The 24,537-nt window shown below is 51.6% G+C and overlaps 1 protein-coding gene across 1 annotated transcript; it reads right to left on the bottom strand.

Annotated features, from left to right (window-relative positions):
• Window positions 1–7,878: 7,878 nt before the first annotated feature.
• TMEM106A (transmembrane protein 106A) lies at window positions 7,879–23,798 on the bottom strand. The gene is made up of 10 exons (XM_056864698.1): window positions 23,773–23,798; window positions 21,175–21,331; window positions 20,595–20,679; window positions 18,925–19,176; window positions 18,003–18,066; window positions 17,374–17,533; window positions 12,827–12,967; window positions 12,353–12,396; window positions 11,153–11,206; window positions 7,879–8,028 (listed from the first exon to the last, which is right to left on the bottom strand). Exons 1-10 carry the CDS (start codon window positions 23,796–23,798, stop codon window positions 7,896–7,898), a joined length of 1,116 nt encoding a protein of 371 aa, XP_056720676.1. The 3' UTR covers window positions 7,879–7,895.
• Window positions 23,799–24,537: the final 739 nt, after the last annotated feature.

The following is a 24,537-nucleotide window of genomic DNA, read 5'->3' as shown; positions in this document are numbered from 1 at the left end:
GGGGGGAAACATTGTTCAAACCTTTTAAAAACCTCTTGCACAAAGGGTTTGAAAAAAGAGAAGCTGAATTTATGCCTTCATGGAAGGCTGAGAGAGCTGCTAGGTGTACCTTGATGGAAGAACCATACAAACGATTGTAAAATTTGGGGGTCTGAACCTCAGATACACCTTGGGCGGCCAGTCACGCCGACCCCTTCTTCCTTGAGGCCCCAGGGGAGGATTGGCGATCCCATTTCTTTCCCCTGCCCCTGGAAGAAAACTTCCATTGCTCCTGCGGAGCGTGGGATGGCTTAGACTGTTGATAGCCATATGAGCTGGGGCCAAATCTAACCCCCCTGCGACAATAAGGGTTCTGCCTTGGCTGATATCTAGGCTTCGCTGAAGAAGCCGTAGCAATCTGGGTGACCCCCAATGACTTGGCCATGGCTCTGTCTTTCTTAAACTTGTGGAGAAATTCGTCCATGGACGAATGGAAAAGAGCCTCCTCATCAAAGGTCATGTCCTCCAGATGAGATTTGGCATCGAAAGGGAGAGTGGAGGAACGGAGCCACGAGTGGTGGCAGAGGGCAATGCTCGAAGCCACGGTTTTACTAGCTGCATCAGCAGCGTGGCGGGCCCATAAAGTTGGTGGCATCCCAGCTTATACCCCTCGCCCTGCATAGCTTTGCCGATCAATTGTTTGTCCTCTGGGAGGAAATCCACCAATTGGCCCATCTTTTCCCAAATCAGCATCTGATACCTTGACATCAGTGCAGAGTGTGAGGATACCTTGAGACCCAAGGATCCAGCTGAGTAGAAACGCCTCCCCAAGACATCTAATTTCCGCCCTTCCGTATCAAGGGGGGCAGAGTGGGGACCAGGCTTACCCTTGTTGGGAAGGGTCTCTGCTATGAAGGAATTATTAGGGGATGGTGACAGAGAAAAGAGGAGGTTTCGTCCTGCACCTTATACAGGTTATCAACCTTCCTTGGTATAGGTGGATAAGACGCAGGTTTGGCCCAGTTCTTTTGGGCTATTTTCCTGATTCCCTTCACCATGGGGATCTTAATGGGCAGGGCAGTGGAGTCGTGGAGGACATCCATGACGGGATCCGACTGCTCCTGCTCCATTGGGGCAACCACAATGCCTAGCGCATTAGCCATCCTGGCCAGTTGCTCATTGTATGAGTGGATGTCCTCTATGGGGGACACAGGATAGGGATCCCCGACAACCTTGTCAGGGGATGTGGTTGAGGCCACATTGGAGTCCTTGTCCGAGTCATTGAGAGATTCCTTGGAAGTACAACCAGGCTCAATAAAAGGGCTTGAGACCCTGGAGAGCCATGGAGAGGGGCCCTGGCTGAGTGGTAGAACATCTGCTTGGCATGCAGAAGGTCCCAGGCTCAATCCCCGCCATCTCCAGTTAGACCAGGCAAGTCTGGAGAGCCAAGGAGACCAGGCCATCTCCAGTTAGACCAGGCAAGTCTGGAGAGCCAGGGAGAGGGGCCGTGGCTCAGTGGTAGAACATCTGCTTGGCATGCAGAAGGTCCCAGGCTCAATCCCCGCCATCTCCAGTTAGACCAGGCAAGTAGGTGATGTGAAAGACCCCTGCCTGAGACCCTGGAGAGCGATGGAGAGGGGCCGTGGCTCAGTGGCAGAGCGTCTGCTTGGCATGCAGAAGGTCCGAGGCTCAATCCCTGGCATCTCCAGTTAAAGGGACCAGGCAAGTAGGAGATGAGAAAGACCCCTGCCTGAGACCCTGGAGAGCCATGGAGAGGGGCCCTGGCTGAGTGGTAGAACATCTGCTTGGCATGCGGAAGGTCCCAGGCTCAATCCCTGGCATCTCCAGTTAAAGGGACCAGGCAAGTTGGGGATGTGAAAGACCCCTGCCTGAGACCCTGGAGAGCCATGGAGAGGGGCCCTGGCTGAGTGGCAGAGCATCTGCTTGGCATGCAGAAGGTCCCAGGCTCAATCCCTGCCATCTCCAGTTAGACCAGGCAAGTAGGTGATGTGAAAGACCCCTGCCTGAGACCCTGGAGAGCCATGGAGAGGGGCCGTGGCTCAGTGGCAGAGCGTCTGCTTGGCATGCAGAAGGTCCGAGGCTCAATCCCTGGCATCTCCAGTTAAAGGGACCAGGCAAGTAGGAGATGAGAAAGACCCCTGCCTGAGACCCTGGAGAGCCATGGAGAGGGGCCCTGGCTGAGTGGTAGAACATCTGCTTGGCATGCGGAAGGTCCCAGGCTCAATCCCTGGCATCTCCAGTTAAAGGGACCAGGCAAGTAGGTGATGTGAAAGACCCCTGCCTGAGACCCTGGAGAGCCATGGAGAGGGGCCGTGGCTCAGTGGCAGAGCGTCTGCTTGGCATGCAGAAGGTCCGAGGCTCAATCCCTGGCATCTCCAGTTAAAGGGACCAGGCAAGTAGGAGATGAGAAAGACCCCTGCCTGAGACCCTGGAGAGCCATGGAGAGGGGCCCTGGCTGAGTGGTAGAACATCTGCTTGGCATGCGGAAGGTCCCAGGCTCAATCCCTGGCATCTCCAGTTAAAGGGACCAGGCAAGTTGGGGATGTGAAAGACCCCTGCCTGAGACCCTGGAGAGCCATGGAGAGGGGCCGTGGCTGAGTGGTAGAGCATCTGCTTGGCATGCAGAAGATCCGAGGCTCAATCCCTGGCATCTCCAGTTAAAGGGACCAGGCGAGTAGGTGATGTGAAAGACCCCTGCCTGAGACCCTGGAGAGCCGCTGCCGGTCTGAGTAGACGAGACTTGGATGGCCCCAGAGTGGGATCCAGTGGCAGGCAGCTCCAGGTGTTCCTGTGTCTCCCTGCTGGCACCGGCGGGGCTGGAGACAGGGCGGCGGGAAGGTGTGCGCTCCCCCCTGCGAGGCCGGCGTGGGGGGAGCGCGGGGCTTTGCTGCCCCCTGGCGGCCAGGGCCGCCCCGCGCAGCCGGGAGCCGTCGGGGAGGTAGGTGGGTGTTGGCGCGGGTTGCCCGGCATCGCGCTGCCCGACGGCATAAGCGGCGCTGCTGGCAGTCGGGGCCGGGGCGCGGCGGGCGGCGCCATGGCCGCCTACCACTGGGAAGCGCGGCGCAGGCAGATGCAGGCGGAGCGGCGGCTGCGGCTGCGGCTGCGGCAGGTGTGGCGGCGAGGGGGACGGAGACCCCCGGCCAGGGAAGGGCGCCGGCAGCGGGCGGGCCAGGGGGGGCGCCGGAGCACCCAGCTCGGTCCTGGCAGCACCCCCACCGCAGCTCTCCGGCAAGAGTCGGGCCCTTCTGCCTGCAAAGTCCGTGGGGGGGGGGGAGGTACAGAAGAGCAGGCAAGCAGGAGAGTCAGGGAGGGAGGGAGGGAGGGAGGGAGGGGGGTGAAGCCAGGGTTGGCCAAGGAACTTGGATCCCGCTTTGGAAACCCGCTTCGACGTATCTGCCGCCCCGGGCGAGCGGCGTGCATTTCGCAAGGGGTCTCCCAGAAGCCAAAAGGGAGACGCTGGAAGAGCTGGTGTGAAAGGGAAGGGAGCAGGACCCCGACGGGGCGGTGGGAGGGACGAGCCGGGAAGGCACGCATGGGGGTGGGGGTGGTGGGATACCTTGGCTAGGGAAAGGTAACCGGTCAATCCAACCCCCTTGGCACCCAGGAGAGAGAAGCCCCCCGTGCAGACCCGCTGCAGGACGTTTCCCAAGATGGCAAAGCGGAGGCATCTCCTCCATCCTCCCGAAGTTTGCCCCCGAAGCCAGCCCTGCAGGGTAAGGAGCCCGCAACTGGTCCACAAGAGATGGACATGTTTTGGGGCGAGGAAGCCATGTACTGCATTTGACCGTGTGTATATCAGCATCTGGCATGCAATGTGCCCCATTCCTACCCCATCCCATAGAATCCAGCCTGCAACTCCAGGAAACCTTACCCTGGCAGTTCTTGCAACCAGGAAGAGCAGCCCCAGTTTTTGGTGGGTTTGTGTTCCTATTTTTGTAGAACTGAGTGTGACGGAGTTAGACCCAGAACTTAGCCCTGGGGCCTGTTTTTGCAAAGGATGCAACTCAGAGTCAATGGAGAGGAAGGTTCCTCAGAGCATGTGCGCAGAGCAATCATCTGTTCGCCACCGTTAGCCCCACCTTGTTGCTCTGGACTTTGTCAGGCTTTCATTTTTAGGGACTGACCACAGATAGGAAGAGGACCACAGTCCTGATCCAGGGGCACTGACTCCATCCTGAGCACAAGGAAGGCAAATGACTCTTCCAGTGACTGCTGAGGGGGGCCCTGGTAAGGCAGGCAAGAGAAAGACACCTCTGGGAAGCCCCGTGGCCACATTTCATGCAGCGAGTTGAAGGATCGCCTGAGACTCAGTTGCTTTTTCTGAAATTCCTGGGCCAGGAGAACCAATTCAGCATTTTTTCAGCCTGGAACTCACTTACCGTCTTGCTGCCCTCCCATACCGGAGACAGCACCCTGCCGCTTTGGCAAGCACTTCGGACCTCCTACCAGGAAACCGAGAAAGAACAAGGCCTCTCTGCCACCCCCCACCCCCACCCCCCAGCATTTCACATGAACTTGGTGTGTGAAATATTAATGCCCAAGAGGTGTTTGAGGATTGGGTGTTGAATGTCTAGTCTAAAAGCCTGCGATCAAATGTCAAGGATTTTTGTGCCTTCCCAGCCGCTCACAAGAGGATGCATAACATTGCAATCCTGTTCCATTGGCAAGGTAATGGCGGCTTGGTAGTGACGGGCTTTTAGACCAAGCAGAGCCCCCCAAACCATACCTGGAAAAAACTGCTCAAAAACACAGGACTTCCTGAAAATATAGTTACTAACTGTCTTGGCTTCACTATAACAGGACATCACACTGGGTTACGCTGTCTCTTATGCAAGGGGTGTGTGTATGTGCTAAACCTTTAAGTCATACCAAACTCCGACTGTCTTTAAATCTTGTTTCTGGTCCTCAATGACTTTCCGGAACAGTTAAAGAGATTTAATCACCCCAAGCAAACCCCCCCCCCCCATCCCCTCCTGGGCCAATGGCGGAGAAGGCTGAGGCAGGGGTTGCCTCTTTTACGGGCTAAAGCCCATAAAAACCAGCCCCTGGGGACTTGGCATTTCTGTATTTCAAGAGGTTGGAACGCTCCACACAGGCCTTCATTCAGCAAGCTTAGCTTCTGCTGCACACGGGAATGCCTCAAGAGGCTCCCACCACCCCAGTGCTCCAGGCAGCCCCCCTTCACAGCTGCAGGCCTTTCTGCTTAAGGCAACTGTGGCACCTTTTGGAGGAGGGCCAGGGCTCGAGCCTTCCTGCAGTCTGGGAGCCAGTGGGGTGCCGTGGTTTGGAGCAGTGGACTCTGATCTGGAGAACCGGGTTTGATTCCCTACTCCTCCACATGAGCGGCAGACGCCAGTCTGATGAAACGGGTGAACTGGACTTGTTTCCCCACTCCTCCACATGAAGCCAGCTGGGTGACCTTGGGCTAGTCACAGTTCTCTCTGAAATCTCTCAGCCACACCTACCTGACAAGGTGTCTGTTGTGGGGAGGGGGAAGGGATGGTGATTTTAAGCCAGTTTGATTCTTCCTTAAATGGTAGAGAAAGTTGGCATATAAAGACCAACTCTTCTTATTATTGCCCGCCCCCCTGTGGGAAGCACCTGCCTGCCCCCCTCTCCAGGGCCACCCACTTGCCCATGGAGAGATCCTGGCCCCTCGGCACCCGCTTAGCATGTGTCTTGCTCCAAGGAAACTCTGGCAAGCGGAAGCATTTCTTTTGATAATTCCTTGCAGATGCTGCTGAGCCTCCCTGTACGTGCAACACGGCCCATGTCCAGCAACACAGTGGCAAATTGCTGAACAGACACTCAGTAAGTGTGTGTGTGTGTGTGTGTATGTGTGTGTGTAGGAGGAGAAACAACTTCCTGGCTGTGTGTTTCAGCACAGCCAGCTGTGCAGCAGTGAGTGTCTGCCCTCTCCTTCCCCCTCAGCTGCTCCAACACTTCTATATTTGCAGCTGGTGGCTGACAATCAAAACCCCTTTGCCGTGATTGTGAAGCCAGCTCGGCAACAACTTCTTGCTTCTCTTCTAGAGTACGGAATACATCCAGCAGTGGTAGCAGCCAGAGGAGGAAGTCCAGATGGGGAAGTCTGAACTGAAGGGAAAATGCAAGTGAGCTAGGCTGGAGAACTGGGCAGAACCTTGCCTGCTAGAAAATAAAAAGCTTCACAGCACCACAGACCTCTACGTACGTGCCTCTCTGTGGAACCGGACACCGCCGTCTCCAGAAACCCCCTCCGCTTCAGGAGCTGCCCAGGTGTATGAAGATACACGCTGTGGAGAGCTACTGCACATTCTCTTGGCAGATTGTGCATTTTCCCACATGGGTCCAGCAGAGAAAGTGGCCTGGCCCATGAGAAAAGGTCATTTGGGTAGCAAACCAATGGGAAAGCCAGCATGGTGTGGTGGTTAAGAGTGGTGGACTCTAATCTGGAGCAGTGGGTTTGATTCCCCACTCCTCACAGAAGCAGCGGAGGCTAATCAGGTGAGCTGGGTTGGTTTCCCCACTCCTCCACATGAAGCCAGCTGGGTGACCTTGGGCCAGTCACAGCTCTCTTAGAGCTCTCTCAGCCCCACCTACCTCACAGGGTGTCTGTTGTGGGGAGGGGAAGGTGATTGTAAGCTGGTTTGATTCTTCCTTAAGTGGTAGAGAAAGTTGGCTTATAAAAATCATCTCTTCTTCTTCCTTTCAGTGGCCTGCAAAGTGGAATTAAAAAATACCCAAGAGATTAAGGCCATAACGCTTTGGGTGCCTTTTCCCTGTGACCAAATCCTCCTCCTTCCTCCTTGGAAAGTTGTCCCAAGTCACAACTCCCTTTCAGCACCAGGCAACACTGTGCATAGGCTCACCCACCTAGCATGGCATAGTGGTGAAGCCAGAGTGGCATAGTGGATAAGAGCGACGGATTCTAATTTGGGGAACCAGGTTCGATTCCCCACTCCTTCACATGCAGCCTGCTGGGTGACCTAGGGCTAGCCACAGTTCTTTCAGCCCAGACTACCTCACAAGGTGTCTATTCTGTGGAAGGGAAGCTTTTTTGAGACTCTTTAAAGGTAGAGAAAAGAGGGGTATAAAACCAACTCTTCTTCTTCTAGTAGCCCATTTGCCCAGTGTGTTGCCTTCATCCCTCACTCACCCATACAGAAATCCAACCACCTGTGACCGTGAGACAGGAAATTCTTTATTTTGGAAAATTTTCTTTTTTTAGAACCATCTAGGAGAAAATGGGTGTCACTGAAATTCTGTCCTTTCCTCCCTGATTTTATAAACGTTCGTGGTATTCTGAACTTCTTCAGGGTGAGGGACAATCTTCAAAAACGACTGTGCTGATCCAGTGGTTGAGGAGGGGCTAGTGGGGGAAGGGAAAGAGGGAAGACCACTGAGAAGCAAGGCTTGCTTCAGCAAACAAAGGAGTGCAAAGTCCAAGTCTCCTCCCCACCACTGAAGAGGAAATGAAATCACTTGAAGACAGAAGAAATCTTCAGAGGTCCTTCGCCAGAACCTCCCAAGCAAGGTGAGCCTCTTTCACTAGTATCTGCCTCCCAGAAACATTTCCAGATGGTCGAGGCAATCCGAGTAACCAGCTAGGCAATGTCTTTTGTCATTTCCACCACAAAATCCTGTAGCTTCACCTTGGCTTCCCTGCCATTTCTTGCACATCCGGATCCATTTCTGTTGGTCTTCCAAGACTCAAACAGTCCCCCCAAAGATCACAGAACTTTTGGCAAGAAGCATCCCTTCCTCTTTTGCTGCAGACTTGGCAATGAGTCCAAACAGCAAATGTGCTCTCCCTCTCCCCAGTGCAGACTCCATCCTTCACAACAGGGATGGAAACGATGCTCCAGTGTCACTGGTAGAAAGAAGAGGGGACCGTCCAGGGCTCCTCCATGGCTTCATGACTGCTGCAGAGACCTCTGAGATCTGGACAGCCGAGGAAGCGTGGCATTGCCCCGACAGTCCACATACTGGTAGTTCTCAAAGGCCAGCTGCTCCGAGTGAGAGAGGTAGGAGCATGTCAGGGTACCCCTAGAAGGGGGAGAAAAACAATCTCTCAAGAGGCTGCAGTCTTGTGGCCCATTCCCCAGATGGCTGTGACCCAAAGCACCCCCCCCTTCCAGCCAGGGTTGAATTTGCATTCAACCCCAACAGTGTTGAGGCTGAGCTCTGGAGACCCTCTGAGCATGCACAGCTTATAGGGTTTCATCTATGCCAGGGGTCCCCAAACTTTTTGTGCCTGTGGGCACATTTGGAATTCTGACACGGCACGGTGGGCACAGCAACAAAATGGCTGGCACAAGATGGCCGGTGCAGAAGGCAGTGCCAGCCACAAAAGGACTGCCACAGCTTTACTTCAGTAACACAGTGTAGATCTCTGTGCTGTGGTGGCAGCTGCTGCCAAACCAATATACTTAAAAATCTGCACCGCCAATCAGATCTCCAATAGCCAATCAGAAGCCTTGCTGGGCAAAAGCTCCATCTTGCCCCACCCACTTCCTAAAAACACTGGGGCGCCAGAAAAGGTGTCGGCAGGCTCCATGTTGGGGACCACTGACCTACGCAAAGGCAAAAGGAAATGGCTTCCTCAACAAGGAATGGACAGCCCTCAGCCACCCTCAAGGTGATCATCCTAAGCAGAGATCTCCACCCCCAGCACCGCTCCACCGCAAAGTCGCTGTTCCTATGGGACCCAACCAGGGTTCATGTGGACAGAAACTAGGGTTGCCAGCTCTAGGTTGGGAAATACCTAGAGATTTTGGGGGTGGAGCCTGAGGAAGGCGAGGTTTGGGGAGGGGAGGGACTTCAGTGGGGTATAATGCCATATAGGGTCCACCTTCCAAAGGGGCCATTCTCTCCAGGTGAGCTGATATTAGTTACCTGGAGATCAGCTGTAATCCCAGGAGATCTCCATCCAGAGGCTATCTGACATTGCAGCACAGAGGCTCTTAATCAAATCTATTTGTCTATGAATCTAGTTTTAAAAAATCACGTGATAAGGATAAGTCCCAAAGAAATTATTATTATTTACTACTAAGAAATGATCTACATGGATAATCTCGTGAATAGCATTAGCAGCATGCCAAATTACATCTGGATCCCTCAGTTAGTATAACAAGCCTCGCAGGGCTCAAAACAAAGGAATATAAACCAAAGTAAACTTACTCAGCCTTCCATCCTTCCGAGGTCAGTGAAATGAGGACCCAGCTTGCTGGGGGTAAAAGGAAGATGACTGGGGAAGGCACTGGCAAACCACCCCGCAAACAAAGTCTGCCTTGGAAACGTTGGGATGTGACCTCACCCCATGGGTCAGGAATGACCCGGTGCTTGCACAGGGGACCTTTACCTTTTTAAACTTACTCCAAAGTAAACTTATTTAATACTATAATATATATGAAGTCAAACTGCTGTAAAAGGAGTAGCATTAACAGCATGCCAAATTCAGGTTGATCCTGAAGCGTGTTCAGCATTTAGCCATTATAACTGTTGAAATCATACAAATAAATGTTACCAATAAATTTTAAACAAACTGTATTAGCAGTTTGTTTAAAATTTATTGGTAACATTTATTTGTATGATTTCAACAGTGATAATGGCTAAATGCTGAATATATGCTTATCAGTTTGCAAAACACGGCCATTGGGCATAGATTATTAATGGCAAACTGGTGAAGGAACTTGACGAAACACGCTTCAGGATCGACCACACGTTCTTGCCTTATTCATCACGAACGACGCTCCCTTTTACAGCAGTTTGACTTTCCACATAGTTGGAGCGTGTCCATGGATACCTTGCCTTCTAAGGACTTGCACCAATTGTTTTTTCACGTTCATATAAATTAGGCTGTATTTTCATTAGAGCCCTGCGAGGCTTATCATATATATTATAGTATTGATAAGTTTACTTTGGGGTAAGTTTACTTTGGTTTATATTCCTTTGTTTTGAGCCCTGTGAGGCTTGTTATATTAACTGAGGGAGCTGGGTACCCAAGGTTGGGTGGAAAATAAATAAATAAATGTGTGTGTGTGTGTGTCTGTATATGTATCTGTGTATAAATACTGAAAATATAATTCATTAGAAGGTTAAAATTATTTAAAAGCATTAAAATAGCACAATGGTATTTCTTGAGGTTGATAACTGTAACCACATACCAAACGTGTTTCAGCCTATAGGGCCTTCATCAGTGGTTAATTAAAACCCTTGTTAAGACTGCACACATTTACAGAAATAAATTAATAAATACATATACAAACAGTTCAAACCCAACCAGGCATGTGCATAGGTTGTAAAATCTATTCCCAATTACTCAAACATCTGGTCAGATAGGTTCTAGTTGTAATATTGGTTAGTATATGTCTCTCATATACTACGTGTGCAGGTATCAACCTAGTAAAGCTGTTAATGCTATTCACGAGATTATCCATGTAGATCATTTCTTAGTAGTAAATAATAATAATTTCTTTGGGACTTATCCATATCACATGATTTTTTAAACTAGGTTCACAGACCAATAGATTTGATTAAGAGCCTCCGTGCTGCAAGTTCTATTGAGTTGTTTTCATTGCCAGCACAGTTTTTTTATCTTTAACTAGTACCGTTTGGAGGTTGCCAACCCAACCGAAACACCTGTCTGAAGACCGGGCAAAAGGAAATACAGCCAAGGGATAGAACATGGAAGCAACTCCAGGACCTGGGGGCTTAGAGTCTTCGTCAAGGGAACAAAGAGCAGAGGGAGAGCCAGAGGCAGTGGGAGAGCCAGGGGGAGCTGAGAACCAAGGGAGAAGGGGCGAGGCTCATGCCAGACAGGGAAGAAAAATTCCATCTTGAAGGAGGGCAGGGAGATTGCCTGGTGGATGCTGCTCTGACCATTAGGCGAGGAGCTGGGGAAAGGGACCTAGGAGGAGGGAGGGAGAACCAGATTGCCAGGAGATGTGGGGGGGGGCGGGTTGAGGCCTGGGGAGCTGGGGCAGGAGCAGCAGAGAGGTGTGATGGAGGCTGGGCATTGAGAGAAAGGAGCGTTCAGCAGTGAGGCTACAAAGCAGAAGCAGCTGGGGAGGGGAGAATGGTTGAAACAGGAAGCAGCCCCACAGAAGAGGAGCGCCTAAAGTAGCAGGAGGGGGCAGAACAAAAGGGACAGAGAAAAAGAGGCACTTACTGAATGTGCAGAAGAACATTGTGAACCTTTATCCTGGACCACGTGCAGATGTTGCTGTGGGAAAGAGGGGGATCAATTGAGAGGCTGCGAAGGACTTAGTACAGCCGAGATGGGACCAAGGCAAATGTTGCCGCTTCCATAATGCCAACTGGAATAAGCTCTGCTCACCTCTGGGCCAACTCAGGTTCAAGCTTTGGGGAACCCCAAGCAAAGAAGGGCCTCCGGAGCTGTAGCCGGGCAGCCCTGAGCAAGGGGGACTCGGCTGAAGGCAGCCATGGCTGAACCCATCTCTCCGCCCATGCAGCAGCAACCGTCTCAGCACATACAACCCCCCTGCATTTCACAGAATCATAGAAACAGAGTTGGAAGGGACCACCAGGGTCATCTAGTCCAACCCCCTCCACAATGCAGGAAATTCACAAATTCCCTTCTTCTCCCCACAACAGACACCCTGTGAGGTCGGTGGGGCTGAGAGAGCTCTAAGAGAACTGTGACTATCCCAAGGCCACCCAGCTGGCTTTGTGTGTAGGAGTAGGGAAACAAACCCAGTTCACCAGATGAGAGTCCGTCACTCATGTGGAGGAGTGGGGAATCAAACCCAGAGCAGAGTCCACCGCTCCAAACCACTGCTCTTAACCACTACACCACGCCAGCTCCCAAGAAGGCACCTGTCTCCTCCACTCTATGTCCAAAGCTAACCAATAGTTTGCATCACAGAACAAAGAGTACAGTGTCTCTCCCCCACCCCCACCCTTCAGCAGTAATGTAAGCCACAGGCAACCAAAGCAAACAGCCCTCCGTTGAAACCCAGCAATATTAAACGTTTCTGTGAAATCTGCCTGAGCCTCGGGGCAATCGCAGCTCACTGTGAAATTGTGAATTTGGAAGTCACTTTCTTGTTACAGTAAGAGAAAGCAGTCAATGGTTGCAAAACTAGATCCAGAAAAAACTTTTTAGCTATGAAGCTTTTACTTCCCAAACAATAAGCTGCCTCACATTTTTAAAAAAGAGAAAGAATCAATTTCCTTCCTCATTCTTTCCAAGGGCACATAGATTAGGTTTGCAATGTGCATATTAGTCAACTAGTTGAAAAGCCATATAAGGCAATTAAAAGACACCACTTAAATCAGCAGGCAGCCTTACTTTATATACCCCCCAAAAATTTCTCAAATGAAGAGCAGACCTCGCAGTCATACTTACTAAGTATTATTGTCCATAATGGTACTGGAGACGGTGTAAAGAATCTAGAAATAAAACCAGAGGGAGACAGAGAGAGAGAGATGAAGTTGATGAGTAGGTTCCGGATGGACAAAAGGAAATATTTGTGGAATCTTCTGCCAGAGGCAGTTGTGATGGCCATAGGCATACACACTTTCAAAGGGCAGGGGTCTATCAGTAGCTACTAGCCTTTAAAAGGGGGGTCTATCAGTGGCTACTAGCCATGGTGACTAAAGGGAACTTCCACATTCAGAAGCAGCAAACCTCTGAATCCCAGTGCCAGGAGGCACCATCGAGAAAGGCCTCGGCCTCTATGCCCTGTTGTTGGCTCTCTACAGTAACTGGTTGGCCGATTGTGAGGCAGATTGCTGGACTAGATGGACCACCAGTTTGATCCAGCAGGGCTCTTCTGATGTTCTTACAAGCCCGTTCGGTTTGGCTGGGCTCAGTCCTCACCTGAGCACCTTGCAGGGGCTGGATATCTAGGTGGGTCATTGCCGTACTCTTCCCAATAACCAGGGTCTTGTGCAAAACTTCGATGTCCAACTGAGCCACATGCACCGTGTAGAAGTTGTTGTTTGTGACGTTCAGCATATTCTAGACAGAGAGACAGAAAGGCTGCAGCCATGCAAGACAGGAGTCCAGGGGGGCACCTTAAAGACAAGCGACATTTAGTCCAGACGAGCCAGGGCTCACTTCATCAGATGCATGGACTGTACATCTATTAGGCAGATGCTTATACGCTAAATAAAGATGCCTTTAGGAGGGGGTTGATGCATGCCCATCATAGGGTCTCCCTGCCATCCAGCTGTTCTCTTAAAGGGCTTCTCATAGGAGGCCCCAAAGTACTGCTGCTACTTTACTTTATCTGTCTGCAAGGTACTGTACCAAGCACAGAAAAAAAGCAGTCATGGCCCTGAGGAACCTACAATCTATACATTAGGTGAGAGTCTAAATGTATTGCCAGTGTGGGAGAACTGTGATCAGGGAAACAGGGGCTGCCAAAAGTCATCTGGACACCTTGAAAAGGAAGGTGTGGCAGAACCTGCCAGATGATCTCTTTCAAACCTTTCCACCAGCCCCTCCTCTGCCTTTGAAACCAGCAAGAGCTGGATCCACTTGAATGCCTCACCTGACAGAATGTGGAACTGGCACGGTCTGGATTCTCTGTACAGCAGTGGGAAGGACACCCTCTAATTGCCAGCCTGGCACTTTCCCTAATCCAACTTCAACTGCTTGACAACTGATTCGGTTCCATCCGACAAGAAAAACAGCCGAATTTTCCCTGATTCGGCGGTTTCTACTTCGGATAGAACCAGTTAAAAAAGGCGGGAAAATGACGAACCGAACTCAGCGAGTTTGGGCGGAAGCCGGATAAATTTGTACAAGTTTGGCGCCCCCAAAGCAGCATTCTCCTGCGGCCAATCGGTGGCCAAGCTGGGTCTTCTTCTAGCCAATCAGTCGTGGATGAGTGCGTGACCCCGGGGAGAGAAAGAGAGACTGGGAGTGTCTGTTTGTGTGTGAGAGAGATCCCCGTTGGTGGGGGGGGGGTGCGTGTGCACATTCATGGCTTTCCACGAAGGGGTTCTTGCAAGAAGGGTCCCCTCAAGCTACACTAAAAGTTTGGGACCTCTACCTCCAAAAATGCCCCCCCAGAGCCGTGGAAAGGCGCAAATGTGTTTTTAATGGCTTTATTCCAATGGGCAATTGGGGGGGGGGACCCCTTCCGGGCCCCCTGACCCAATCTTTACAAAACTTGGGGGTTCTTGCAAGAAGGGTCCCCTCAAAGTACACTGAAAGTTTGGGACCTCTACCTCCAAATATGCCCCCCCTGGAGCCGCGGAAAGGCGCGAATGTGTTTTTAATAGCTTTAAATGGCCGAATTTATTCACGAACTCCGAATTGCATGCCGAATTCCACGGATCCGAATCGGGGGAGTTCGGCATTTCCCGAATAAAAATGGGCCAAATTTTGCCGGATCCGAATTTTACCGAATTTTTTTTTCAACAGCCCTAATAAACACACACCCTTTCTTTGAAGAAAAAGCTAGTGTGCGTTGCTGAGTGGAAGACTTAGCCTGGCTGGTTTTTTTGCCCCTTTTTGAACAACTGTGTGTGCACAACTGGGTGTGTGGCTGTACTACACTGAACAAAACAACTAAGAAGAAGAAGAAGAGTTGGTTTTCATATGCCGACTTTCTGTACCACTTAAGGGAGACTCAAACCGGCTTACAATCACCTTCCCTTCCCCTCCCCACAACAGACACCCTGTGAGGTAGGTGAGGCTGAGAGAGAGTCACCCAGCTGGCTTCATGTGGAGGAGTGGGGAAACAAATCCAGTTCACCAGATTAGCCTCCGCCTCTAATGTGGAGGAGTGGGGAATCAAACCCGGTTCTCCATATCAGAGTCCACCGCGCCAAACCACCGCTCGTAACCACTACACCACACTGAAGCCCTGTGCATGGCTCCAGGCTGAGAATATGGTGTGTACATCTTGGGTGCACCAAGACAGCAACACACATATCGATTGCAGAATGCAGGCCCCCACTTTTCTGGGACAAGCTTCCAGGAAGCAGGCCTGTGCCTTGGGCATTACCTGAGACCGTGGGCATTACCTGGGGGACCTGAGAAAGGGGTGGCCATAAGAGCCACCAAACCAGGCCCAAGTCTTGGGAAAGCTGCTGTCTGTATGTTGGTACAGTCCCTTCCTGTCATTCCACTGGTAGATGCCAGATATCTTTCAGCTCTGTGGGATTATTTTTAACAGATCAGCTAACCATGGCACTAATAAATAAGGTCCTATCATATTAAGAATCTTTTAAAAAGTCTGAGGAATTGATGGTCTAGTACAAAACAAGTTTGATTATTGTTACTTGGGGATTTTGTTCACTGATGGTTCAGAACAGCATGTGTTAGGCTGAATGAAGGCAGGGCAATTAATGCCACTGGAGGTGGGATTGGGGGGGGGGCAGGAAAATGCCTGATGCCCAGAAAAAGCCGTGAGGCCAAAACTAGGGGCCTTGTGCATCACCAGAGGTAAAAATGCCACCATAAATGCCCCCACCCAGTTCTAGGACCCCTCCCCCTTATGTATTCATTTAGGCCTGAAACGGGCCCAGTGCCAAAGGCACATCATCCGCATTTTGACTAACCCCCTTTCGGACGCACACCTTAATGTGGTGAGGGGGCTTGTGTGTGTCAGCGAAACTGGGAGCAGTGCCGTAAGGGGTCTAGACTCTGTCAAGAGACTAAACTCCTAGCAGAGTCATTCAAGATGGAATGGTCACAGCTGAGACACCAGACAAAGATGCATCCACCCCCTTAAGGGATCAATGGCCACATCCGCAGAAGAGAACAGGCAGTTCCAATGGGGATGGTGGCAGAGGAATCCCTGAAGGTTAGCTTCTGGGCAGCAGTAGTGGGAGGTGACACTGGCAGAGGATCTTTCGTAGACAACAGCAGTGCTGCTGCAGCTAACCCTGGTTAGTACTGCACAGAAGAAGGCAATGGTAAACCACTTCGGACCAACCCTTACCTTGAAAGCCCTATGATGAGACAATCCAAAATGAAAGATAGGATGCTTTGGAGGACATTGATTCATTGATTGGGTTGCCATGAGTTGGAAGCGACTTGACGGCACTAAACACATAACATATTGACTAAGAGCAATAGCTCAATACTCTAGAAAGCTTGGGCAGTTTTTAAATTACACCTCCAATGGGAACTTCTTGCCATCCGAGGCGGCTTGATCTAGTTTGTTCCAGTAGATTTTCTTAGTGAACGTACAGTGGGAACAGTCAAATTTAAAGACAGATGAGGACGCCCCCCCCCAGTTACAAAAGCTAGTTATTTAATCTCATAAAATGTCTGATTAGGAGATACTGATTAGCCAACATTCAGCCTGCAGTCCTTGTTAAACGCCCAGGCCTGGCCCAGCAACATGAAGAGCAGTAGAGAGAAGGCTGGGCACACGAAGAGCCCCTTTGGGCTGTTGTGTAGCTACAGCCAACGTTGTGTACTGTGTGAGACTAGAAAGGTTACTGTCCTAACCCTGGCGAGAGGTTCAGTGTTACCGTCAGCGATTATAAATGGAAAATTTAGGAAGCTAGCAAAATTGGAGTGGGGATGCCCTTGTAAGTCAGGAGAAATAGAGAATGTAGGTCACGTTTTATTTAGATGTACTGATAAGTGGGAAAATCTATTTCTGGTGCATTTCTTCATAAAAGATACAACAGATTTCAGCTCAGAGGTGGAGAAATTAAAATATCTCATGTGGGAAGGAGATTTAATAGATTGTTGTGTGTGTGTGTGTGTGTGTGTTAAGTGCCGTCAAGTCGCTTCTGACTCATGGCGACCCTATGAATGAAAGTCCTCCAAAATGTCCTATCTTTGACAGCCTTGCTCAGATCTTGCAAATTGACGGCTGTGGCTTCCTTTATTGAGTCAGTCCATCTCTTGTCGGGTCTTCCTCTTTTCCTGCTGCCCTCAACTTTTCCTAGCATGACTGTTTTTTCCAGTGACTCTTGTCGTCTCATGATGTGACCAAAATACGATAGCCTCAGTTTAGTTATTTTAGCTTCTAGGGTCAGTTCAGGCTTGATTTGATCTATAACCCACTGATTTTTTTGGGGGGGGGGCAGTCCTATAGATAGGTAGCTAAATTTGGTTCTGCAGCGATCAAAACTCACTCGGAAAAGGTGGGTTTAGTCAATAATTTTAAATCCTACATATTAAAATTTTGGCTATATTTTAAAGGAAATAATATTTTATCTGGGTTTCTAGTAATTGCTTATTTTGTATTTACAATGCATGTAATGTATATTTGTACTTTTTTGCTGGCAATCGCTGTAATAAACTGACTAGAAAGGTTACTGGATCAGAGAGAGCTGTGTTTTCCTGGCACCGTGGAGCTCTGACAATTCTGTCCACTGCCCCCCCCTTTAAAGAGATACACAAACACCCACTAAGCCCCTTCTCCCAGCACCCTCCTGCCAGCCACTCACAGTCATGTTGAGGATGATGCTGTAAGAGGAGTTGTCGAAGGAGACGGCAGAGGCACTGAGCCCTGCTGGGACCACTGCGATGGAGCGCGGGAACAGGAAGTACATCATGAGACACGTTATCAGCAGGCACAGGGCCACCGTGATGGTGACATACAGCTTCCTGAAAAAAAACCACGGCAGGCAGATCAGCGGGAGCAGAAGCCCAGGAGGGAGAAGAAGAAGAGTTGGTTTTTATATGCTGAGTTTCTCTACCACTTAAGGAAGAATCAAACCTGCTTACAATCCCTTCCCTTCCCCTCCCCACAACAGACACCCTGTGAGGTAGGTGGGGCTGAGAGAGCTCTAAGAGAGCTGTGACTATCCCAAAGTCACCCAGCTGGCTTCATGTGGAGGAGTGGGGAAACAAATCCAGTCTACCAGAATGGCCTCTGCCAGTCATGTGGAGGAGTGGGGACTCAAACCCGGTTCTCCAGATCAGAGTCCACCGCTCCAAACCACTGCTCTTAACCACTACACCATGCTGGCTCCCCCCTCTCCACCCTATCAATGATGAGCAGGGGCCAGGGAGGTGGGGGGTAGAGTATAGGTGCGAGGAAAATGGGGAAGGGAACCAGCCCCCCAGAACTTACGTCCGCCTGGGCTTCAACCGCTGGTCCCCATATGGAATGAGGGCCACAAGCTGCTGTTCTTGCTCTGGGAAGAGGGGGGGGGGGAGAGTCAGGGAAGGGCATGGAAAAGCAAAGCCACAAGAACTTCACATGGTGCAGCAGGACAGGTTCCTGAAACATTCTGGCCGTACGTTTCCTGTTCTCAGGGCATCAGGAAAACAGCCAGCTCCTTGTGCGACCGCAGGGGCCGTGGAACACCTTTGTGTAGAAATGCGGGAGAAGCGCTAACCCTACAGAGAAAGGTGAAAGTCATTGGGGGCTGCGGCTCACTGCCTGAGACCCTGGAGAGCCGCTGCCGGTCTGAGTAGACAATATTGACTTTGATGGACCAAGGGTCTGGTTCAGTAGAAGGCAGCTTCCTGTGTACCCTGGCTGCTTCCAAAGAGAGGACCATTGCACCACACCCACAAAGGAACCTGGCAATGGTTGTGCTGATCCCTGATCATCCAAAAAGGCAAATTAAGGACCATTGAGACTGGCAATCCAATCCAAAACAGGTGATGAAACCCCTGTGGAATGCTTAGGAAAACCTGCAATCACCCTGAGAATCACTGCCAGAGGAAGATGTGAACGAACGTCAGGGAACATAAGAGGCTATTCTGAGCATGAAAGAAAGATGTCGTTCGAATGCTGGCGGCCAGCAGCAGTGGCCCAAGAACACCACTCAGCATTTAGGAAGAGAATGGCTTTGCTTACCAGAGGCAGGGGATGGATATTCCCAGCATGCCTTACTGGTGAATTGACCCTAAAGCAGGTGGGTGGCCTTTGCCAACAGACAGGATGGGCCACAGGTCTGACCAGCAGGGCAAGACATTTGTTGTCCCAAATCACCATGGGAGATTCTTCAGAGTCTGGCCAAACAAGGCTGGGAGTTGGCACCTACCTCGAGGAATCCTGCCGGTGCCCTGGCAGGTCGGGCAGGTGACGGAGCCCCGGCTGGAGAAGCTGGGACATGGCACACAGGAGACGTCGGCAGTCTCTCCGCCATTGATGCTGCCGTAGCAAGACTCGTCCTTCTCAGCACACTGGTCCTTCTGCACGATCGGCTGGCCTTCTTCTACTGCGTCTTTCCAGGCGGGCAGCTTCGGGAACCACGATGGGGATTTGTCCATTTCTCGGAGGCACTGTCTTGCTGCTGCAAGGAACAAAATGTTGGCAGGCATCAGAGAGAGAGGGTCATCGATGCCAAAGGGCACTGCTGAAGTTCCAGCACGGCAGAGGTTCTGGGGCTTGTGCCAGGTATACAGGGCCCATTCCCCAGCGGTAGTCTCCCCTGCTTTCTGGCACCCTGCCACCAGAACTCTTTCCAGTCCAACATCCCATTGGCACCCTCCATTTCTGTGCTCTAACAGCTGTGACACACTCCCCCCCTTGGCCTGGCACCCACAACTGGATGTTCCTCTATCCTTGGCCATGTGCAGCAATACGATGCAAGCACTGTAGGCTATTTTTTTAAAACATGCCTTGCTGCTCAGGGTGTGCATACACTCATCGTATTCTTGTCTCTAGCCAAACAGGATTGTGTATTGCGTCAAAACCCATTTGATCAAAGGGGAGAGCAGGAAGGAAGAAATCCTCTAGTACATCATGAGAAGTGGAGATCTTGCAGGTAGGCTTGGCTGCAGAGCCTGGCTCGATTATCCTGTGAACAGAGCATAGTGGCTGGTGGTATTGCAGAGATCACACCAATCCGGACATGATCTCTCTCCCCTACATGTCCCATCAGCCTGGCCTCTGCTCCCCATTTGGACACCATGAAACTTCTGTTGGTCTCGAAGGTGTTGTGTGTGTGTGTGTGTGTGTGTAAAGTGCCGTCAAGTCGCAGCCGACTTATGGCGACCTCTTTTGGGGGTTTTCATGGCAAGAGGCTAACAGAGGTGGTTTGCCAGCGCCTTCCTCTGCACAGCAACCCTGGACTTCCTCGGTGGTCTCCCATCCAAATACTAACCGAGGCTGACCCTGCTTAGCTTCCGAGATCTGGCTGTGTGTGTGAGTAAAGTGCCGTCAAGTCGCAGCTGACTTAACGGCGACCCCTTTTTGGGGGTTTTCGTGGCAAGAGGCTAACAGAGGTGGTCTGCCAGCGCCTTCCTCTGCACAGCAACCCTGGCCTTCCTCGGTGGTCTCCCATCCAAATACTAACTGAGGCTGACACTGCTTAGCTTCCGAGATCTGGCTGTGTGTGAGTAAAGTGCCGTCAAGTCGCAGCTGACTTAACGGCGACCCCTTTTTGGGGGTTTTCGTGGCAAGAGACGAACAGAGGTGGTCTGCCAGCGCCTTCCTCTGCACAGCAACCCTGGCCTTCCTTGGGGGTCTCCCATCCCAATACTAACCAGGGCTGACCCTGCTTGGCTTCTGAGACCTGACGAGATCAGGCTAGCCTGGGCCATCCAGGTCAGGGCCTCGAAGGCGTTACTGCGCTGGAATCTAACTGCCTTCTTAAGGCACCTGAGGCAGGAATTGCACCCACCTGGTGGAGAGCACGGCCGGATCACTCCCAGGAGTTCCCACCAAGCCCAGGGACCAGAAGGAAACGGTGGGGAGAGACCGACCAACCCCACAGCGCGGGGCTCCTTCCAGCTACCCCCAGGCATTCACACTTGGATTCTGTGCATTGCCCGGACGGCAACCCAGGACTGCCCTGTAAGGGAGGCAAGGGAGAAGAGGGCTGGGGAAGAGGAGAGGCCACCCACAGGCTGCCAGCGCTGCTTGGCTGCAGCCTCCTCCCCCCCATCCCACCCCAACTCTTAGGATAGCATCTTGAGCTCTTGCGTGCCCATGCACCCTTACAGGGAGCAGGGAAGGGGAAACCCCCAGCACAACTCTGGTTGATCCGCAACGTGGCGACGTAGGGGAAGGTTCCCACTTAGCAGCGCTAGTAAGGAGGGGGGGGAGAGAGAGAGGAGAGAGCCTCCTCGGGGCTGGAGCTGCCGAGTTCCTCGTCGGGGGGGCTTCCCTCGGCCAAGCCCCCCCCCCCCGGCCTGGAAGCGGGGCTGGCTCCAGGCAGAGGACGACCCCGGCCCCGGGAAAGCCCGGCGGGCCCGCCTCCGTCCCCGACGGCCTCACCTGGGCCGGCAGGTGAGACGCGCGCGCCCCCCCCCGACGGGGCGAGGGACCCCTCGGTGCTGCCACTCACCTGCGGCGGCGGCGGAGGGCGAGACGGAAAGCGAAAGCGCGCCGCCTCCCCGGCCAGGAAGCGCCCCGGGGAGGAGGAGGAGGAGGAGGAGGAGGAGGAGCGCCGCGGATGCGATGCGCCTGGACTTTTGTCTTCATCCCCGATGCCAAGGACGCAGCTGCAGGTTGAGAATTCCCAGCCGCTGGGGGGTCAGACCCAACAGACACCCCGGGCGCGGGCATCATCCTTGGCCATGGGAGGGGCAGAGGCGCAGCCCGCGCGCGGGGACCCAAAGGGGCCCATCCTCGGGACCCTCCCGTTAGCAGGACCTATGCGGGAGGGTTCCCGACCTCCCTGTGCCAACTCCATAAAACCACTTGCTCAGACGGTCGTGCAGAAACAAGGATCTTTATGGGAAGCTTCAGGTAGTGCAGGCCTTCCACTGGTAAAGTTGCAAGTGAATACAGTTTCACAAAGACAGAATTATAACCCCTACTGGTAAAATATTGTCGAAGGCTTTCACGGTCAGAGTTCATTGGTTCTTGTAGGTTATCCGGGCTGTGTGACCGTGGTCTTGGGATTTTCTTTCCTGACGTTTCGCCAGCAACTGTGGCAGGCATCTTCAGAGTAGTAACATGAAGGACAGTGTCTCTCAGTGTCAAGGGTGTAGGAAGAGTAATATATAGTCAGAAAGGGGTTGGGTTTGAGCTGAGTATTGTCCTGCAAAAGTAATGTGCTAATCATTGTCCTGTAAGTATCAAGATAATGTGCTAATGAGGATATGGTATGTTAATATGGAACCATTGTATCCTGAAGTGATCTGTTAATGTGTGTAATCCAAAGCTAATCTGTATGGCTATTGTTGAATGTTGTCTTTGTCTGGAGGTTTTTCAGGGCAGGAAGCCAAGCCTTATTCATTCTTAATTCATTCTACGTCAGGAAAGAAAATTCCAAGACCACAGCCCGGATAACCTACAAGAACCTACTGGTAAAGTTGCAAGTGAATACAGTTTCACAAAGACAGAATTATAACCCCTACTGGTAAAGTTGCAAGTGAATACAGTTTCACAAAGACAGAATTATAACCCCTACTGGTAAAGTTGCAAGTGAAGACAGTTTCACAAAGACAGAATTATAACCCCAACGGGAAAGCAGATGTCAAACGTATGTTATGGGAATCTACGAGATAATTGTGCATGGTACAAGGACATCAAAGACCTCAGGGAACTCGTTAGGCTATCTACCCACCAAGGCCACAGCTGGCGGGAGGGAGGCAGAGAGAGCAAGGGAGGCGGACGTGGGAAGAGACGTTCCAACCTGGGGCCTGTCAGACCCAGCGCCTGAACCAAGGAAAGGCAAAAGGCCTGGACTGCTTGTACGAGACCAGGGGGGGGGGGGAACACACAGGCAAAGGCATACAGACCCTCACACTATGGCAGAATTGCAATACCCAGCTCGCTGGGGGTAAAGGGGAGATGACTGGGGAAGGCGCTGGCAAACCACCCCACAAACAAAGCCTGCCTAGGAAACGTCGGGATGTGACGTCTCCCCATGGGTCAGGAATGACCCGGTGCTGGCACAGGGGACCTTTACCTTTATTGCAGAATTGAAGGCGGCTGCAGAGAAAGGGATGGTCTCATGCTCGCTAACGAGCAAGGAGACCCTCCAGTGCCAGGTGCTGCTCTGTTTGAGCCTAAATTACTGCAGCTCGTATCTTGGACCCTGGCAGCTGCCAAGGCTAACTAAGAGGGTTCCTAGCTGGCTCTTATCGCTGGAAAGCTATGCAGCTTATGCAAGCATAGTAAGGCCTTCTATGGGTTGGTTCTTGTGGGTTATCCGGGCTGTGTGACCGTGGTCTTGGTATTTTCTTTCCTGACGTCTCGCCCGCAGCTGTGGCAGGCGTCTTCAGAGGAGTCACACTGAAGGACAGGGTCTCTCAGTGTCAAGTGTGTAGGAAGAGTGATATATAGTCAGAAAGGGGGTTGGGTTTGAGCTGAGTCATTATCCTGCAAAAAGTATCAAAAGTATTACAGGACAATGATTAGCACATTACCTTTGATACTTTTTGCAGGACAATGATTCAGCTCAAACCCAACCTCTTTCTGACTATATATTACTCTTCCTACACACTTGACACTGAGAGACACTGTCCTGCAGTGTTCCTCCTCTAAAGATGCCGGCCACAGCTGCGGGCGAGACGTCAGGAAAGAAAATACCAAGCCCACGGTCACACAGCCCGGATAACCCACAAGAACCAATGAACTCTGACCATGAAAGCCTTCAACAATACTTCTATGGATTCTTTAATTAGCTTCTAACTAAGGAGCAACAGTGGGCCTCTGCAAGTGCTTGGTGTAACTATACAAGCCACCTCTAATATGCTGAGTGTGGCATGTTCATGAGTGCAGATATACTTTATTGAGTACAAAGAATATATTTCAAATCAAAGAATACGTTTCCAATACATTTCCCATAGCATATAATGATTTCAGGCCCTCCCCTGCCTCCCAGGTCGGATTGAAATGAGGCCAAAAGAGAGCCCTCCCCCGCCCCGGGTCCCTTCGGCGCCGGAGCCCCCCTATTGCTGGGGCGCTGCCAACTGAAGGGGTCTTTTTGCACCAGTTGCAGCACGCTGTCGACGCCATCCTGAGTCCGTGCCAAAGCGCGCCGGGAGAGGCCTTCCTTCCCCTTCCGAGCGAGCCTCACCCCTTGAGGCGGGTCTGGGGGAACTCTGGGGGAGCTCGAATTTGCACAGAGGCCCCGCAGGAGCCGCAGCGGGGCTCCTCCTCGACATGCTTGTGTGTGTGTGTGTGTGTGTGTGTGTGGAAGAGATGGATATTGGCCAGGGTTCCCAACCTCCAGGTGGTGGCTGGAGATCTCCGCTATTACAACTGGTCTCCAGGTGACAGAAAAAATGGTCACTTTGGCAATTGGACTCTATGGCATTGAAGTCCCTTCCCTCTCCAAACCCCACCCTCCTCAGGCTCTGCCCCTAACATCTGCAGGTATTTCCCAACCCGGAACTGGGAGCCCTAATATCTGCAAGTCCCCACTCACCCCCTGCATTCCACCACAAGATGTGGTGATGGATCAGCCAGATCCTTAGAGGAAGAAAGACCTGTCCATAGAGCTGTTGTTTTTTCCTAAAAATTATTTGGCCTCAGGGGTCAACAAAGGAGTAAATGCAATTTTAAAACCACACTAATTGAAGGCCAGGTGGAAGGTCAGGAAGGACACTGCCAAGTCTAAAAGAACGCCTGCATGGTTAACAACCCAAGGAAGTTATAAACAGTAAAGAGGTTTCTTGTAAACCGTGGAAGGCCTGCCCCGGTGAATGCGACACAAGGGACCACCGGGTCTGGCAAAAGAAATTCAACTCAATAA

This window comes from Euleptes europaea, chromosome 18 (assembly GCF_029931775.1).
Source record: "Euleptes europaea isolate rEulEur1 chromosome 18, rEulEur1.hap1, whole genome shotgun sequence".
Lineage (NCBI taxonomy): Eukaryota > Metazoa > Chordata > Lepidosauria > Squamata > Sphaerodactylidae > Euleptes > Euleptes europaea.
Note: the sequence above shows the minus strand (reverse complement) of the source record. Positions and strands in the feature narration are given on the sequence as shown.